The following is a 19,452-nucleotide window of genomic DNA, read 5'->3' on the forward strand; positions in this document are numbered from 1 at the left end:
GGACAGGGAAACACCTGAAAAACTGCAACCTGTCTGTGGAGGAGCAAGGACTTATTCCGTCCCCGTTCGGCCGGCACGCAGTGCCAGCAGCCGTCCTTGGGTGATCCCGGCATGGCCGTGCGCTTCCCCCGCGGGTCAGGCTCGGGCTCGGTCCGCCCGCAGGCAGTGGGAGCGGGGTGCCGTACCCCCGCCCCGCTCCCGGTCCGCCTCCGCCACACCGTGGGCGGGCGCGGCGTTGCCCCGGAGACGGCGCCGCGGGGGCGGCCGAGTGCCGGCGGCGGCCCGGAGAGGAGCACGGAGAGGAGCCCGTGGAGGAGCCCGGAGGCGGCCGCACGGCGCCGACCCGCACACACGGCCCGCCGCCCCCCCGCGCCGCCATTGCCTATTATAGAAGCGCTTCCGGCGGCGCGGGCCGCTCTGACATCATCCCCCGCACCCGGTGACGTCAGCGCCGGGAGCAGAGCGTGACGTCGGTGCGTAGGGAGCGCGGTGACGTGCGGTACTTAAAGCTCCGCGGGCGGAGGATGGAGGCAGAGCGATCGGCTGCTGCCACCGGCGTTGGCTGCCGGGCGCTGTGGGGCCGCGGCCGGTTCCGTTCCCGCTCCTGCCCAGGTTCCCGGTCTCAGCCCCGGGGCGGTGGGTCGGCTGCCGGCCGGGCCTGCCCACCGCCACAGCGGGCGGAGGCAGAGGTGTGAGGCGGAGGCGGGGATGCGGGCGGCCGCAGGCAGCGGCTCGCAGCAGCCGGGCACCGCCTGACGCGCTGCTCGCTCCCCCCGCGTCCCCCGCCCGCTCCCTCCGTCCCTCCTTTCCTCCACCCGGTCCCACCCCGCTGCCGGCTCTGAGCCCGCGGCCCCGCCGCAGCGCACCCTCGGCCGGGCGGCGGCCGCCCGTCCCGCCCCCCGCCCGCTGGCAGCGCCCGTCCCGCCGCGCCCCGGCGCGATGCCCGCCCGCTGTCCGCAGCAGAAGGCGTGACGGCCAGGCGCGGACCCGCCGCGGGAAGGAGGAGCGGCGCCCCGCGTCTCCGCAGCCGGGGGCGGGCGGGCGGATCGCGGCGACCCGGTGCCCGCCGCCTGCAGCCCGATGCCCGATGCCGGTGCCGCGGCTCGCTCTGCCGCCTCGGGGAGATGCACGGCTGCCCGCCGCGCTGCTAGGGGGAGCGGCGGCGCGGAGCCCTGAGCGCACCGCCCGCCCCGTCCCGCTCCGCCTCTGAGGCGCCGCGCCGAGCGCTCGGTGGCCGCGCACCGCCCGGCGACAAGCGCCGCAGCCGCCGCCAGCCCCGCGCGGAGAAAGGGGAGCGCCTCCCTCTCTCCTTCCCTCCATCCCTCCCTCCCTCCTCCCACCCGCGGTTGGGGATCCGTCCGCACGCCGAGCCGCCGCCACACGCCCGCTCGGGGGCCGGAGCCGCTGCCTGCGGACGCCCGGCGGGGCCGGCGGCCATGCGAGCCCGGCCCGCGGGGGGCGCTCCGTAGGGTGCGGGCGGCTCGGCTCGGCTCGGCCGCTGCCAGCCGGCGGCGCGACCCGCGGGCCTGCGCGGAGTGGCGCGGGAAGCCCGGCGGAGCTTCCCCACCGCCGCCACGGGGCTGCGGAGCTGCCGGCGCGGCGAGGCGCGGCGCGGCGAGGAGCGCCCCGGGGACGCGGCCCGCGCGGTACCGCCGGTGCCCGGCGCCGCCGGCCGCCATGGGGTAAGCACCTCTAAGCACCTCGCGGGGCCGCCGGGCTGCGGCGGGGCGGGGTGGGGTGGGGTGGGGGCGGGAGCAGCGGGGAGCAGCGGGGAGCGGGTGCCGCTGCCATCGGCGCTGAGCACGGATGCGGGGCTCTGCCCGCCGTAGCGCCGAGTGTCGGATCCGTGTCGACTGCCCGCCGGGTCCCTGCCCTGCCCGGTCGGGCCCGAGAGCGGTCGGCTCGGGCTCGGTGTGGGGAGAGAGCTGCAGCGCGGCCGGGGCTGGTTGTCCTGGAGCCTTCGGGGGATATCGGGCGTGTAAGGTGCCCACATGTGAAGGAGGCTTTAAAGAGATCCGCTTCACAGCGCGTCCCCCGAACGCGTGGGGACATACGCCCGAAATTTTAAGGAGATGGGAAGGAATTAAATCTTCAAAATGAAGCTAGCTGCATCAGGTCTAGGAGACATAAAAGTGGCATAGATACCTGTGGAAACTTTCCACGTTTGCAATCTCGCCTTTGTACGGAGAGATGATGAAATAACGCTTACTGCTGTGCTTGCCTGGTAACCTCCGGATGGAGTGGAAACTCGTCCATGTTCCAAAGCAGCAGAAGCACAACGTGATTTGGATAACCGCAATGTAGAGGCAGGCTTTTAATGCATCAACAAGACTCTGGTTTTCTGAGACCGCTGTATGTAGCTCAGTGTGTAAGAGTTGCAACTCGAGTCGTTTGGTTTTGGGTCATTCAGGAATTTGGGTGTAAATTAGCATAGTGCAGTAACGTGGAGCTGCAGGTGCATCGCTCCTCCAGCTGTCAAAGGCACATGGAACTCTCCAATGTACGAACCTGCCTGTGGTGGCGGTGGCAGCTGTTCCCCAGCACTCCGAGTCAGCGGGGCACGCTCACTGTGCAAGGTGTAGAAAGGAACGTCTTGCTAGTCTTCAGCTTTTATTTTCCATTAAATATATATACATGTATATATGTACAGAATAATCCCAAGCTTGCAGTTGTCTGCATCTTCAGGGAAGTGGTCATATCTTCTGGCTAAAGGCTGAATGGTAGTACAACATTTGGGGGCTTTATCCTTAAAGCTGCTGGACAGGCACAGAATTTTTCACCTTTTAAAATTCGAATGATGGGAAAAGATAACATTTATTTAAAATCAGTGTTATTTGCAGGCATGCTGTTTAGGTGTAGCTTGCTGCAAATGCTGAAAAACATTGAGTAATAAGCATCGTTGCATTGTTTTTTCTCTAACAGAGCTTTCTGAAGACAAATGTCTGATTTGGAAAAAAAAATATATATATATATAAAAAGATTGAGAGCCCCCTCCATTTAATAAACTTAGTGCTGCTGGTGCATGAGTGCTGCAGTTTCTCAATGAACAAACTGGTATCTGTAGAGAGTGGTGAAAAGGCTGAATACTGAAGAACTATGCAAAAAAAAATATTTGGAGAAATAATGCAGGGATGTTTTTGTGATGACTTCAGGGTGATATCCTGGCACACTGAGGTCAAGATGGCAAAAGTTGTTGGCTTGTGTTTTGAAGAGCCTTCAGACGATGCACGTTGAGGTATGGCAACTGAGTTCCTTTGCAGACAGTCTCTTAGCAAGATGGAGATAACCAGAAATCTGAGCGTGTGTTATTGGTGGCCCCCCCTGCCATGCAAGTCTGGGGGAGCACATCTAAGCCTGTGCCAACCCTCTAGACCTGCAGTTATGTACTGGGCATTTGCTGATGTTCAGAGTCTTCTTTCAAAAGCTGTTTTGAATTAGCATCTAAATGCAGTTCCCTATGGATTTTGGGCTATTTTGAGACCAACGTGTACTAGAATCTTAACACTGCAGTTATAAAAATAGTCTTCTGATACTCTGTTAAGGTCTTAAAATCAAGCCCGTTAGAAGCAGGTTGGAAAATGACTGATAATCATGCGTTCATCCATGTGAGGACTGCTTCAAAAGTAATGCCTTCAATTTTATTCTGCTGGATCACGGCATCAAGGGCACGTGTCAGTGGTATGGCAGGAAAGCTTGAACTGTCCCCCTAATAATCCATTCCGTGTTGTTGCTGTGCCAGATGGCAGTAGAGGGGCGGTCTGACAAAATGGCGTCTGACATGGAAGTGTGAATGAAGTGAAGGTGTGGCATTAAATTCCCCCATGTGGAAAAGGTAGCACCCACTGACATTCACAGACACTTGCTGGAAGTTTGTGAAGAGCAACCTGTGGATGTGAGCAGAGTGAGGCAGTGGGAGGTGTGTTTCAGCAGTGGCAGTAGTGGTGTGAAAGACAAATCGTGCTGGGGACAGCTCTGCACAGCTGTCAGACCACGAAATGAAGAGCATCTTGATCTGCTGCTCCGTGCAGGTTGGCTAATGGTAGCGACTGTGCTGAAAAAGTGCATTTTATAGAGAAAATGTTCTCTATCAAATGGAGTTCTTGTGCTCTTTCTATCTGTTGAGGTCCCCATGGAAATAAATAGAATGCATTACTTTCGGAACAATCTTTGTATATTCGGTTGCTATCATGCATGAGTTCATATGGTGGATCTGTAGTATCTGGATGGTGGAGAGTTTGCTTTTATCCATGGTCTGGGCAAAGAAAAAAATGGAACTGGGTAGAAATAATAGCTTAGCTAATCAGCAATGGCTGTCTTACTTTATGGGTTATTATAAAGAATTCCCTGTTCTGCCAGTATAACTGACCCTGCTTGGCTGGTTGAGTACCATCTGACAAATGAAGCAGCTGAGTGGTGCATACCTAGCTGTACATTGCTGGTCTCTGAAGTTGTACTGCAGTGAAATACTTGAAGCTGCAGTGAGAAACTTGAAGCTTGAGAACAGCTTATCGGGTTCCTTGTACTTCATCCCTGATGTATGTGTGTGTATCCCTCTTCACTAACAGGAGAAGGTAAATGAAGCTCCAGGGGCAGTACACGTCTGCTCTGGTTCCTCTACCTGCCACTCTCATTCCCTCTTCTATTTTGTCCTTCCTGGTTGCATAAGAAGTTCTGAGCAGTAGTCACTGTCAGTGCAGGCCATTTGTCAGTGCGAGCCTTTCTCTTGGATTGCAACCACTGGATGACTGTTCTTCAGTAAAAAAGCCTTGACTTTTACATAAATCAGAACTCAGTATGTTCTGTGCTGGTTCATAATGTGTTGCTTTTGTATTGCCAATACAAAAGTATTGAGCAATAATAATAATTAAAAAAGGAGGTAGTATTGTACAGTTGGTCATCTTTGAGCAAAGGTTTGGTTATTTTAAAAATCCCAAAGAAGCAGATCTCAGGTAAACATACTAATAATGTTAAACTAATGTATACACAGCTGATTTAAATTTTATTTTGGAAGCTGCAAATTACTGCCTTATTTTACTGGTCATTGGCACTGCCTTTACTTGAGCTGGTGGCAGGGGATTTGGAGGTTGATACTCATGGGCTGTGATGCCATCATTGCTAAGTCGTGGTGGATACAGTTCATGCTAGAAGCAGTATGGAGGCTTCACAGACATGAATTCTACCAAAATCAAGAATCTGATGTTCTGTAAAACTTAGTCTCTTCGATTAATTCCTAGCTTATCGATGTGTAGTTTCTCTATAACAATTTTTCTTTATGGTCTTTTGTTCTGTGGCCGAGTATCCAAGTTCATTTTACTAGCTTTTCACTCATGCTGAATGACAAGGAATTACAAGGTAAAAGTTTCTTTAGATCTTCTTGTCGCTGTCATGTCACATTAATCAAGGTGTCTTTATAAAGACTTCAGCTTCTCTTCACTTTGGACTATATTTAGTATGTTATCTTCCCAGAGATGGTTATGGTATGTGTCAGTTTGAGATGGCAGAATTACAATACTGGAGTTCTTAAGCTGGCTAGAGAGTATTGTGGAAGATGAATATTTTAAGATGTACCTATTAACGTTATTGTTGCCTGGAAATAAGTATTTCGTTTTAGTTCTTGTCAGTCAGTGCAAAATGGCAGTTATTGGTTGGTCCATTCATGGTTCCCACCCTTGTTGAAGCATAGAAGGTCGGTCAGATGCGTGTCTTTAAGGCATTCAGTGTGTAGGGTCCCAGTCTGATAGGAGCATTCTATAGCTGTAGGGGAACTGATTGTTCTGTACTCAAGGTTGTAATAACTTTTACGAAACCAGTTTGGAGCCTTAAAATCTAAAATTATGTGAAAACCTACACAGCTTGAGCATATGAAATAGACAAATATTGCTGTGGAAACTGGCTTTTGTTTGCAACTTGTTGACTTCTTGCTTTTTCAGGTGTTTCCAAATGAAATTCTCGACCTTAAACTTTTTGTTTTCCTTTCTTTAGCTGGATAACAAGCAATATAAAACTGTTAGGAGCCAGAATCTTTGTTAACCATCAGATTTGACCTCACTCAAGTTCTCTGACCTTTTTCATTCTCACACAGATTAATGAAGCTCCCAAAGCTTCCTCTTAGCAACAGTTCCTTCAGCTGTGCTCCTCTGACACAGAAATACTGCAGATAAAAGGGTGAGAAGGTGCAGCTCCTTGTTGGTAGTTTGGTGTTACTGCGGTTCCTGGCCATTCTGCTATCTCAGGTGTAAAATGAGATGCTTCTTGTGGGAAAGCAGTGGCAGCAAGTAATTTATGCTGTCTTCTGTAGGATTGTGTAGGGTCTAACGGAAACAGATCAGCACTACTTAATACAGATACCCACATACAGTGATGGTCCTTTAGAAAAGTTAGTAAGGTGTAAATACCTGGACAGATGGATATCTGTCAGCACTAAATGGTTAATAAACCCTTCTGTCAGACAGTAATGCACGGAGACCTCAGTCCTGCCTAAATTATCTTCTGTCACAGCAGTTTTATGACTATAAAATAAGCATGGGAAGACTTAAACAGCTTTTCTGGATGGGCAATACATAAACAAGTGTCCTGATTGCCATGGGGGATATCTTCATGCTAATTAGTGAGGGGATTTGTAATACCTTATGGCTGCATTCGATCTGTTCCAATATTGCCACACATTTTAAAGAAAGTACAGACCAGCTCTTGAGTGAAGTCCTAGTTTTGCTGCGAAACGTGTAAATCCTTCTAATTCATCATGTTGAGATTATTCACAGTGTCTCCAGGCAAACATCAGATGAATGTTTTGTGTCTGTCTTTTTGGTGTCTCACCCTGCTATTACTACCATCATCTTTCAGGACCATGAGCTGCATGTCCGGCCTCTCCTTGTGGAAATTTGTGGTCTTGAAACCAGAGAGAATCTTAACAGACCAATATACTGTAACGGGCTGTCACTTCTAATTAGAGGAGGCAATGACACCTAAATGGCATTAGACCATTTGTGCTTGCTAATTGATATAAGTGGAAGTCAGTGCTTTTATGGAAATTTTGTTGGAAAACTTACTTTTCATGCTTGTCTCTAAGGACTGTAATTAGATGTAAAGCTCTTAGCTGGTCACTCTTCAAATTACAGCCTTCCAAATCTATGCTGATATGTTAGTGTGCTACAGGGAGAAGACATTACCTAGCAATGCAACTTTGACTTGTTGCTAGGTTTTCAGTAGTAAAGGTGCATGGGACATAGTTTTAGTTGAGCCTATGGTTTTCCAGTGTTTTCCAGATCAGTGACCATCTAAACAGTGCAAGTGTCATGTGCAGATTAGAAGCTCAGTATTTCCACTCTTTTAGATATCTTAAAGTTTGAAGTTGTTAAGGCCTGAAGTGTCAAGGGCTGCTCACTTTTGTAGACAAGGAGCTCTTTTATTTAAGAGGCAAGGAAGTGAGTGTGCTGTAGATGTACCCAGTGAGAATGGGAGCAGACGTGAAAGTCATTACTGTAGACATATCCTTACACAGAAATTCAGTGTGCTTGTGTTCTACCAGCGTGCCTGTTGTATGTGACACAGCCCTTTATGTGGTTATAATTGTACTAACAAGTAAGCATAGTAGTGAGCACAGAAACAAATTATTATGTACTACTTAAAAGTAAGGGAACTTTGTACATTTTCCTTTGTGTTTTTTTTGTTTTTTTTTTTTTTTAAATACTGTGTTAGGCTGAAATGTATATTTAAAGGCATTTCTTATGAAAAAGCCATCTGTAGAAGATTTTGTAAGCATGGCTTTTATTTCGGTGTTTCATGCTACTCTACCTGCAAAGCTTTTTGAAATGTGTCTGGCCTTAAATAAGGTGCTATGGGTGTGGAGGCAGTGCACCACTACATGTCAGTTTTCAGATCGACTGTGTATATAGGTTTATTTTCCTGATTCTGTTTTGAGCATCTTAGTTTTTATTTTTCCTGAGGCTCGGCAGTTCAGGATCCAACAAAATTAATATGTTCAAGACAGGTAAGAGGTGAAAGGATGCTAGAGGAAGCTGTGATTTTTATCCCATCTGGGTCTTGCAGTGCTGGGCTCTGTTGCATCAGCACAGAGTCCCAGTGGTAATGTTAATGTTGTCTGCTCCATTCTGCAAAGCAATGGAATTGTGTTTGAATATAGTATTGATTTTTCTGGAACTGCCTTACAAATATAATTCTGGCAATAGTGCATTCTGTCACATTTTTCTGTTGGCATATATGTGGTGAATACCAGTCATCATTAAAAAATTTGGTCTAGGCAGACGGTATTGAAGTATGCAATAGATAATGCTGGTTTGCCAGTTATGAGCATATGTTGAATTTCCAGTATCCCTGCAATGATTTTTTTTATCAGTTACAGACGAGTGATCTTAAGAAACAGCATAAAATCACAGAGGTTGGAAAAGACCACCACAATCTTCTAGTCCAACTGTCAACCTATCACCACCATGTTGCTCGGTGCCACATCTAACCTTTTCTTGAAAACCTCCAGGCATGGTGACTCCAATCAGTAAGACTGGTTTTGAGTAATGTCTTTACCCGAATAAAATGGGAAGTGTTTGAAGTATGCAGTTCTTCTCAGGTTCTTTTTCTTCCCTATACAAGCAAACAGTCCACAGACCATGTTTTGTCCTTTTTTGTGGCTGCGTACTTTGTCAATGTATTGATCATCCAGTTTTCACTGAGCTTGGCACCAGGAAGAGAGGACAACAGATGTGAACTTCTTTTTCTTGTCTGTAGTATAGCACAAATAGCTGACTGAGCAGTATGCCGGTAAGTATTTGACTGAGTTACTACTACGTGTCTGTGCAAGTACATGAGTTGGCATAGGCCAAGTGTTGATGCAGGTAGGGTAGGCTTACCCTTCTCTGTAGCAATGTCTACTTATCCTGACATGATGTGATCCAAAAACCTCCAATGATTCAGAGCCAGAGCTGTACATGTCCTAGCTTGCTCCTCAGTTTTGAAGCTGAAGTCTGGAAGGTGTTTTTGAGACTTGTCCATTAGGTTGTCTTCCAGCTTTTTGAGCAATGGCATTTTTCTCCCATTCATGGTGTCTTTCATAGTAAAAACCTTAATAGATAATACTGCAAAGGTTCTAGAACTTTCAAAAACATGCTTTTAAATGTCTTGTTCTGTCAAGAGTATGTTATGGTCTTGAATTCATAATTAATTCTGAAGCTATTCTTGTAGCAAGATGTATGAGATCTTCCTTGAATTTTGAAAACTGAAGAATGACATTTATATGGTCAACACTTTACAGTGAAGTGTTGGTGAAATAAATCATCTTTGACATGTGTTCTCACAATTCCTACTTCTTGTGCTTGTTAATTTCCAACAGTCTGCTAGACCTGGCTTGTCTGTACAAAAATCTAAAAGAGTATACTGGATTATACTGGAGAAACCATTATATGTGTTTTCTCCAACACTGGGTTGGAGGACTATGATGCTGTGTAGGGTGGTCCTAGAGTACAAAGTGGTTTTGTTGCCAACAGAAATAGGCATATTCAAAAATTGTATGCTATGTGATATTGCTGTCAAAATTATTGTGTAAAATAACAGGGGCCCTCAACAGTTGCTCGGCCAGTTGACCTAGATATTGAGAAACCTGTGCTTTTGCACCAGTTGTATTTTTTCTGACTTTATATGACTATAAGCAAGAGGTAATCTACAATTAGGCAAGAAAAAATTATCCTCATTTAAATTATTTTCAGGTTCTAGTTAATATTTTCCAAGTGCTTTGTCAGCACCCCAGTATATGCCTCTTCCATGTCAATAATTGTTCTACAAAACATAAAGGAATTTCATGTGTGTGATTTAGCAAGCCTGCTGCCCAGACATGCAGAACATCTAGACTTAAGTAGTGGTAGGGTTCCTATCAGCAAATGATACGCATCGCTTGGGAAGAGGTGTTTTGTGGAACTACTTTTGTCTTGAACAAGAGATATCCCTAAGCAGGATGGCACAATGGCATTTAACCTTCTTGACTAGAATTTGACAGTCATGGTGACTAGTAAGTAAAAAAACTAACAAAAAAAAAAAAAGATAATTCTGGCTTCAGATGCCACTGAGCTGATAAACTAGTATGCTGTTATGCTAGAGGTCTGGAGAATTAGTGATCATGATCAAGTGTCAGATGAAGACGAAAAAGGTTAAATAGCAATTATTTAACTGCAACTACAAAAGTTTGTTCTAAATTAAGTCATATATATGATGTTTACCTTCCTAAAGAATTGTTCGTCTTCACTTGCTTTTATATACTATTTTTTTTGCAGTTTATACGGTATTAGTACTTCCTACTCATAACATTCTGTTTACATAGGTTAAGCAGTTCAATTGCATAATAAGTATTGTTTGTCTAAATGCAAAACCTGTTAGAGATCAGAGATTGCCAGCTTCTTATACATGGACTTTTATCTGATGGTTCAGTTAAGCCCTACTTGGACATTAACATATGAGTTTTGGGTGACCTGACAGGTGAATAGCTGGGGAAGCAGGATTTGGAACCATACTATGAATGCTTTGGGTGATTTTGCTTGCAGAGCCTTGTCAGGGGCGGGATATGTCTCAGAACCTGTTTTGCATATGTATAGTGTTAACAATCAGGGAAACAGAGATCTGTCACTTGCAGTTATGGCTCATCAGAGATGAGCCTCTGCTTCCAACATTCAGCAGTCTACTAGGCTGTAAGTTATCCAGAGGGAGGGACTTGCTGGCATGATAATGGCCTACTCAGAATGAATTAAAGAGTCTTTATAGTTCCTGCAGTGCTCAGTGGGATGATACAAATTGATTTGTTACCTATGAATATAAAATTAATTTGTTTACCTTTCTAGGAGTCTAATTCAGTTCCTTGACACAAATGAACTAATCCAATTCTTATCTTGTGATGTGGGCCAATGATTCTTTTTGAAACATAGTAGGTAGCTGTAGCATCTCGGAAGGAATTCTGAATTCTTGGAAGACTGGTTGATGGTGTTAGTTATGACATGCGTGTCTATGGTTGGACTGGCTGATCTTTTTAGGTCTTTTCCAGCCTTGGTGATTCTGTGGTTCTATTCAGCCTGGTTTGTTCTGCCTTCTGCACATGTAAGCTGAGATACTTCGGCTGGTGCTGATGGGAGTGTAGTTTCAGCGCAGAGGTGTCTGCAGTGTAAATCACTCTAATGATTTGCTTGAAGGTGTGTCTTTCTGAGAACTAAGTGGAAAACCTCTCTAAATTGACTTTTAAGTGACGATTTCTTAATGTTCAAGTAGGAGTTTTGTGATTTTTAAGTTTGAAATAAAAATAATAACAAATGTCAGACCAAATGGAATAAAAAGCATTTTCATATGTAGAAGGCATATAAACATTAGTACCTTGGCGATAAAGAAGGTGAGATGGACTTGATTGATGGGGGTGAGTAGTGGTAAGAAGGTGTGGGTATTTCTGCATGAGGGTGTACAATGAATTTAAATAGGAGTTAAAAGCCAGTAAAGAAGGTAGTGGAAGAACACTGGAAGAAGCATTCATTGCAGGGAGAGTTGCTAAAAATCTTGGTGGCAAATGTGGAAACCCTGTTTGGCTACAAAAGTTTATTAGGGACAAATTTCAGCTGCCTCATGCTAATCTAGGAGGATAGGTACTCCCTTATTTTCCTATAAGTGAACAAGTTGCTGAGAGATCTCTTCATCAAAATTATGGCTAGTGTTGATTGTTTTCTCTTGAAGTCAAAGATGATCTGAAAAACATTAGTTAAGTTTAATTTCATCTAAAAATATTTGTTTTTTAATATTATCTTTGTCTGCCATGTAATTGCTGATTGCGTCAGAGGAAGCACTTAATGAAATGATTCTGTGACCTTGTTGTCTTTCTGTTCCTTTTTGAGGTTCCAAAATCTACATATCTTTCAGTTGACAAACACATCAGTTTTATCCCTGTTGCTACGTACCCTGAAATATAGCAATGAGAAGTTCGACGCAGGTTATGATGAGACTTGATGGAGGACACAAAATCTCACTGAATATCAAATTAGAAAATACTGAATTTAGGAAAGCTTCCGTAGTCACTATTAAATTATTGGTGTGCATTTTTCTGGTAACAACCATGTTTGCCTACCTGCAGAGCTTCAGCAGTATGCAGTAGCTGGTGGCACCGGATGAAAGGCTTTTCTCCCAGGTTTGATCTTAAAAAATACCAGAATTTATAGAAATGGTAGCAAGTTGATTTTTCATTTATTTTCTTCCTTTTAAAAATGAAGTTAACAGCACAACATACATCTTACAGATATCAAGGTATCTTGTTTTTTTGTTTCTTACTTCTTTTTTAAACTCTTTAGCCAATCAAGAATCAAGCAACTCTATGTTCACTGATGCTATACTGGAAACCCAACCTGATTTTGTTGCTTTTTTCTTGCTCTAGTATATAAACCTTAGTTTTATATATTTTCTTCAGAATGTAGAAGTTTGCTGCTTTAGTGTCAGGTGTGATTCAGCATATTCTGTTGTGATCAGGACTTTGAAGGCCTGTTTGCTTTGCTTGTTAGGTGGGCTGCACAAAGTGGTTTGTAGGCTAGCATTGATGTATTCTGGGAGTCTTGTTCCTGCTGTTTTGTAGAGTTTCACAGACAGTGAGTTGCTTGAACAGAAGTGCTATTGAAATATGTTGGAAAAGTGTGTGTTCAAAGAGTGGAGGGGGAGGGGATGAAGAAAGAGTTAATGAGGTCAAACGAGTGACCTACAATGAGGTAGAAAGGTAAGTCTGAGAGGTTTGAAGCCTGGACACTTGTGTCCCCGTTTAAGACTTACTCTATTCTTTGGTGCCCTTCCATCCACCACCACTGTCCCCACAATAAATTCGTTGTGCTTTTTGACTATTTTTTTGTTTTCTAGGAAGTGTGAGTGCCTGGGCACTGTTTTATCTTGTGCTTTGCCAGCTGCCATGGCATTGTTGGTAAATTTGTGAGAATCTGTTATGTAGTTAATATTAAATCTATGCTGTGGAAGATGCTCTTTACTATTACAAATTTTGCCAAGAACTATTATCTGTGAGCAGGTATAGGTACTCTGAGTGCAAAGTAACACAAGTACAGTTTAAGACAGATCAGGTGAAAGCTGTATTATGATCATGGTGGGAGAACCTTTTGGTAGCATGTCCCTCTCTGTACCTGTTCTCTGCTCAGTGATTGCAGCCACCCAACTTATATGCTGTTTCAGAAGAAAAACAGGTGTGGAAAAACAACTATCTACAAGTTTAGAAATCAGTTGCCCATCCTTGGGAGGAGGGATGGACTCCAGGCAGCACTGCATGTTATTAAAGCCAGGTACCTGTCGATGGATAGGCTGTGTAAGTAACTTGCTAACAGAATCAAACAGCGGATGTGTGATGCTGTAGGGAGATAGCTCCTGATGGAGCCTGTGGGCACAGCGTGCTGTGTCATTGTAGCTCCCAAGTGGGGGACTTGGAAACAATCACAGACTATTAACTTTTAGTTGAAAGGAATGTTCTCTTAATTAGGGTAAGCTTCACCAACCTGTTACAAACAAGAAACAGATACAGAAGTGAGTTTAAATGAATCTTCTCGTAGCTCTTCTGTTCATTGTGTTGGTTTCATGTGGTTGGTTTGTATGTTTAATAGCAAGACCCTCATTTTCAGGCATAGTAGTCCTAACTCCTGATTCTGTATGTTAACAATACATTTTACTGCTATCTGCATTTGTCTTGCGGTGCATGCTTGTAGAATATCCACTGCCTTTCTTTTCTCTCTTCTGCCTCTGGAACATCTCAGGGGCTTCCTGAGCATTAGTTTGAGACTAGCACATAGACTGTTTTTCTTTTTTTCTTCTTCTTCTTTTTTTTTTTTTTTCTTTTTTTTTTCTGTTTTGTTTTGCTTTGTTTTTTTACGGAATGGACTGTTTTAAAGGATTGCATGCCCAAAAAGATGTCATCCACATTAGCAGATGTGCCAAAATGTTATGCGATCTGATTTCCAGACTCTTTTCTGCCCTGCTTTTCGAGATTACTTGCCTCCTGTGTCATACAGAACTTTTATTTATTGGTACGTACAAATATAAGGAGACATACAAATTTGTTTATTTTTGCTGATAAAGTCATCTGCTTGTTCATGTCAAATTTACCCTATACCTGTGTATATTCTTTTACATAAAGCTAGTGTCTGCTCCTGATTGTGTACTTGTAAGGCATAGGTGTTGCTAGGTTGAACCTCACCTTGCCACAACCTTTAAAGGTTGTGGAGTGCTGTGAGGTCTCTGCTGTGCTTTTTCCAGACTAAACAATTGCAGTTCCCTCATAAGGCTTGTTCTCCAGACCCCTCACTAGCTTTGTTGCCCTTTTCTGGACACTCCAAAGCCTCAATGTCTTCCTTTCAGTGAGGGGCCTGAAGCTGAACACAGTACTCAAGGTGCGGCCTCACCAGTGCTGAATACAGAGGGATGATCGCTTCCTTGCTCCTGCTGGCAACTACTTCTGATACAAGCCAGGATGCCACTGGCTGCCTGAGCCACCTGGGCACACTGCTGGCTCATAGTCACCACACCCCCAGGTCTGTTTTCTTCCACACACTGATTAATGGTTAGCCACATAATAAGTTAGGATCACCGTGGCAAAAATGAAGTATGTGCTTGTCGTCTGCTTTCACTAGGAGTAATACCACTGCTCTGGAGTCTTCTCATGGAAGATACTCCCATACAAGCCCTTCACAGAATCATTTCCAGTAGTAAACAACTGCTGAAGTAACTTACAGTGTGTTGTTACACACTGAAGCCGGGCCTTGTGGATTCCTGGCAAGACTTTCCTTTCTGTCCACCTGTTACAGAAAGCAGCTTTCATTGAAAAGAGAATTTGAACACATAAATAAATTTGTTTTCTTCTAGCTTCCTTTGGGTTATGACCATTAAGTACTGCACAATATTGGATTTCAAACTGAAGCGCTGCAGTTGATCAAAACTTCAGATCCCTGAAAATCTAACAGAATGCAGTGTTGTTTCTGGCACAGTTAAAAGTATTCTTTCCTTAACCTTAAAGGTTTAATGGAATGTTCTAGCCCATTTTTCTCTTCTCAACTCCTGACAAATTGCTGCTATTACTTGTGATGATACAGTAACTCAGAAGTGGTCAGAGATCTAATATTAAATGGGAACAAAACAGTTTAGAAAACAGCTTGAAGGCACAGCTCTGTGCTGTATTATGTAGTGCTAAAATATACTGTATAAAGTAAGCCACTGAATGTTACATAGTTAAGAATACGTATCTTTATAGTAACTTCCAATTGAATGTGGAAAGCTTTATAAGATTTTTGGGAACAAATGTTACTGATGGTGAGTAAACCTGCCTTAAACCCAGAAACTGCCAGTAAAAGCTGGCTTAAGAACATAAATGTGGAAGTAGATGAACAACTGGTGGTGTGGAAGAGATTTCCATCTGGTTGCTTGATTGTAACTTTTCTTTCATAATCTTTCAAATCTCTCTTTAAGACATTGAAGCACTTCTTATATGTATAAAATATCAAAGGCAAGATCTTAAGATTTAACTCATTTCATGAATACACAAATATGTTTCAAATTCTTTATAATCTTAGTTCTTGCTCCAAGCTGGCAGTTGTTACTTCTGTTCAGATTAAGATTCTGTATTAGACTATTTTCCATACAACAAGAATGCAAACTTACTCAATGCTGTCACTGTAAGCTACTGTGTATTTATCAGACTTCAGATATTCACACAGCATTTTTTGAACTGCATTTGTACTAAATTCTGTGTTTTGCTATTGCTTTGTATTGTGTTAGAGCTTGTCAACACTGACTTATGAGAAACCACTGGTTATATTTGGATGCCATAGCCAACAAACTAATTTTGACAGTTGCTGCACTCTTAAATGTGTTTTCTTATTAGTATCTCTCACGAAGTTGCTTAGAGTAACAAAAGCTTGTGACTGTCCTACAGACGAGCCAGGGAGGATATTCTTTAAGGTATGGGAGAGTTGTGACTTTGATGTATTGTCATTCTGAAAAGGTGGTATGGTCTTTTTTTCTTTTTTTCTTTTTAAATCCCAAACCTATGGATAATCAGTAAGAGTGCAACAGGTCATGCAGAAGATTAATGTTTTCTGATAGAAGGGGAAATTAGCTTGGGTACAGGTACTCAGAGCTCAGTGCAGAATTACCACCTGCAAGAACGTGTTATGTCTACCAGGAGAACCTGCAGTCCTTGGGATTGCCACAGTATGTTAAGCATGCAGGATGCCATATCTCATGGTCTTCTGTGTGTGTTGCTTGAGCGATCTGAGGGCAGTAAAATTGTTCTCCAAGCTTCACTGTGAACAGAGAACTCAGCATGTGGTTGTACTCCACATCTGAGCACAGGAATGTTGTCCTGTTCTCTTTGGATATGCAAGTTGTCATCTCCTTCAGAACCTCTTGGGACTGGAATCTGAAGAGTGATGTCTTACTCTGTTTGCAACTTGCAGATGTGATGACAAGAACTTATAGGCAGATATTGTTGGACTTGTCTTGAAAACAACCTTCCAAAACAGGAATTATGGATAATGCACGCTGGAAAACCATAGTTAAAGTTTTTAAGATCCATATCAGGATAACAGAAATGGCTGAGATGAGGAATGTAAATGTTCATTCTTACTGACTTTTTATTACTTGGATACTTGAGAGCTCTTTTAGCTCTGAGTAGAAGAACCTCATCATGCTGGACTTGTTTATTCATCCTCTTTTGTCCTGCTGGTTGGGGAAAATAGATTTGCTTGAGGATTTATAACTCCTGCTGTATTTCAACACTTTTGAAATCCCAGAAAATGTTTTGGGTTTATTATGTGTGTGTCTGTGTGGTGGGGACAAGAGTGATGTGGATGACTAAGACAAGAGCAGGGACAGGAGTGGTGTGGACACTGGACTATTTTAATTCAAGACATTTCAACTTACTTAGCTTACTGTCAATTAGCATGAAGACACATGATTAAGTAAACACAGAAATCACTTAATCTTTCCTGCAGGCACCTTTCTAACCTGTTCCTGGTATCCGTGTCCCCTTATGCAGTTGCCGCACAGCTCCCTCTTGCACACAACAGGATTTAGTGTCTGGTGGCTTCTTTTCTTTTACTGTCCCTGTTCCTTATGCTACTCCTCTGCAAGCCAACATCTCCCCAGAGTCAACTACTCCTCTGTCATCCTTCTGTCCCTGGCTGGGTAGCTCCAGACCCTGACTGGCTGACTACTACTATGCCTCTGCGTTCTGTAATCCCTCTCCTGCTTTCTAACTACAGCTCCACAAGTTGGTTCCTGTCCATTTTGTACACTTTGCAACACCTCTTCTACCAAAGCCATGTCAACTTAGCCCAACATCAAGAGAATTATTAGTTTTTTTTTTTAGTATGCTGGAGGGGCTGGCAAGTAGGATGTCAGCTATTGCAGTAGAAAATTTTACCTGCTTTTCTGATTTTATAGTAATTAAGAAAACAGAAACCCTGTCTTATGAAGATGTAGATATTAAAACAATATGATCATAAATTAGGAGTAATGGTAAACAAAAGCATGGCAGTATGGTGAAATGGTGGCCTTTAGCACTAGTGCTGGCACAATCTGGAATTATCAGGCACACCAGTGACTGATGCTAGAATGATAATCTTTTTAAATCCAATCAAGGGTTAGTGAGGAGAGTTCTTTCTAACCTTCTGTACTAAGTTACACTTCATTTTGAAAGCTTTAATTAATCTTGGATATAGAAGAAGGTACTCATAGGGACTTGTATTCATTAGCCTGTTTTTTTTGTTTGTTTGTGTTTTTGTTTGTTTGTTTGTTTTAGGTAAAAAGCAGATGTTAAGATATCAAAATGGAAAAAGTGGTTGAAGGCACAATTCAACCAACTATAGGACACAGGCCTGCCTCCTAAGCCTAGGCTAATGCTGCTCATGTATCAACAAATAGATTTCTTTATCAATGCTGGAAAATAAATGGTGTGATTCTACTTACTTGTGTGCTGCTTCTCCCACTTCTTTGGCTCTCTCATTGCCACGTAAATTCAGAAGGATTTACTATTGAGTTAGTTTTGGTCTGTTTGACCGTTGTGATGTTGCAATCTAAACTAATTAACGACAGCATATTAGCTTTAGTGTTTCTGTCATGCCTGAGCAGACTTTTCTGATAGTCTGTCTGTGTTTCTGTGGCAGGCTACTGGTTACTTTTCTTGCTTAGGATGTTTGTGGAAATTAAGTGACTCTTTATATAGTGGTGAGTTCTCATCTTGGTCCTTACTATTTAATGAGTAGTAAACACTGAGTACTAAGTACTTTGTGGTCATGAAAGAATGCTAAGGGAAAGCTGAAAGAGAGGGAAGAGAAACAAACTGATAGTTTCCACAGGATTGTTTCTTACTTAAATCTGCTCTCTTGCCTTGCAGCTCTGTATTGGCAAAACTACAGTTATATGTGTATGCGTGTGTGTATATGTAGACATATACACACAGAGATACGTATATGCTGTATCTTGCACTTAACAAGAGAAAAAGGGAACTCTTTTCTTAAATAAGTAATGCCACTTCCACGGAGTTAATTTGAACTTCCAAACTGGTAGGGCATCATGTCCTCTTTGGATAAGAGAAGAACAGAAAGTCTCAGAGTAAAGATTGGTGAGTCAAAGTTGTAAATACTGTATTTGTTTTACATATTAACTTACATTCACGTCTGAATGTCTTAGCAAATCTAAAATGAAAGTATCCCTGCTGCGTGTTGCCACAGAAAAGTACAAATGATGTAGTTGTACAGAAGCTTTGAAGGGCTTTACTGGCAAATCAGTGACAGATTCTTTAACAGTCTTCATCCCATAGAAAAAAGGTAACTTCCATTTGTGTGAAGAAGTAATCAGTATAAATGTTCATCATCAAAGTGTCAAAACATATTTTAGAGGCATCTGAAGTTTAGCATCATTATTGAACAAAACTCCTAATTACTCCAGTAATCTGGCAAAATTATGATTTATCTAATTGGTTTGTGCTTTTTATGCCATGGATGTAGCAATACTTACTGCTCAGTCATCGCAGAATGGAGACAGCTTGTCACTCAGCAGACCTCTTGCTTCAGTCAGATCATGGAAATGCTTTGTAACTTGTTTGTCAGAAGTTATAAAATAGCACATGTAGGTTTTGTTAATGACATTTTGCATCTAAATACGATGCATACTCTTGGACATGCATGCCTTGCAAAGTGCTCTGGTTTGTTTGAGATGCGTTGCTGATAAGTTGGTGGTGACATGCAAGAGACATTGCTGGGCTATGGAAGGTCTTCGTGCTGGCAGTGCAGAAGAACATCATTTTTTTAGGGTTGATCAAATGAACTTTTACTGGCACTCCTAACCACTTTAGTTGTATAGTTTTCAACTAGCTTCTACATAGAAAAATCTTAGCTTTTGAATGTTTCAGTTGCATGAGATCTGGTACTGTGATAGAACTGG

At 43.4% G+C, this 19,452-nt stretch overlaps 1 protein-coding gene across 3 annotated transcripts in view; it reads left to right on the forward strand.

Annotated features, from left to right (window-relative positions):
* Positions 1–266: 266 nt before the first annotated feature.
* HOMER1 (homer scaffold protein 1) overlaps positions 267–19,452 on the forward strand; it is an 85,921-nt gene continuing 66,735 nt past the window's right edge. For 2 of the 3 annotated variants that reach the window (XM_015848572.3, XM_015848573.3), the window contains exon 1: positions 1,359–1,682. In XM_015848572.3, the coding sequence (XP_015704058.1) occupies positions 1,678–1,682 (5 nt within the window). In that variant the 5' untranslated portion in view covers positions 1,359–1,677. Of the gene's footprint in view, positions 474–1,358; positions 1,683–19,452 lie in introns of those variants that run through there. The other variant, XM_085528834.1, reaches the window with a different exon arrangement.

The sequence above is a fragment of the Coturnix japonica genome, chromosome Z (genome assembly GCF_054131305.1).
Source record: "Coturnix japonica strain WE chromosome Z, WE-NBRP24, whole genome shotgun sequence".
NCBI lineage: Eukaryota > Metazoa > Chordata > Aves > Galliformes > Phasianidae > Coturnix > Coturnix japonica.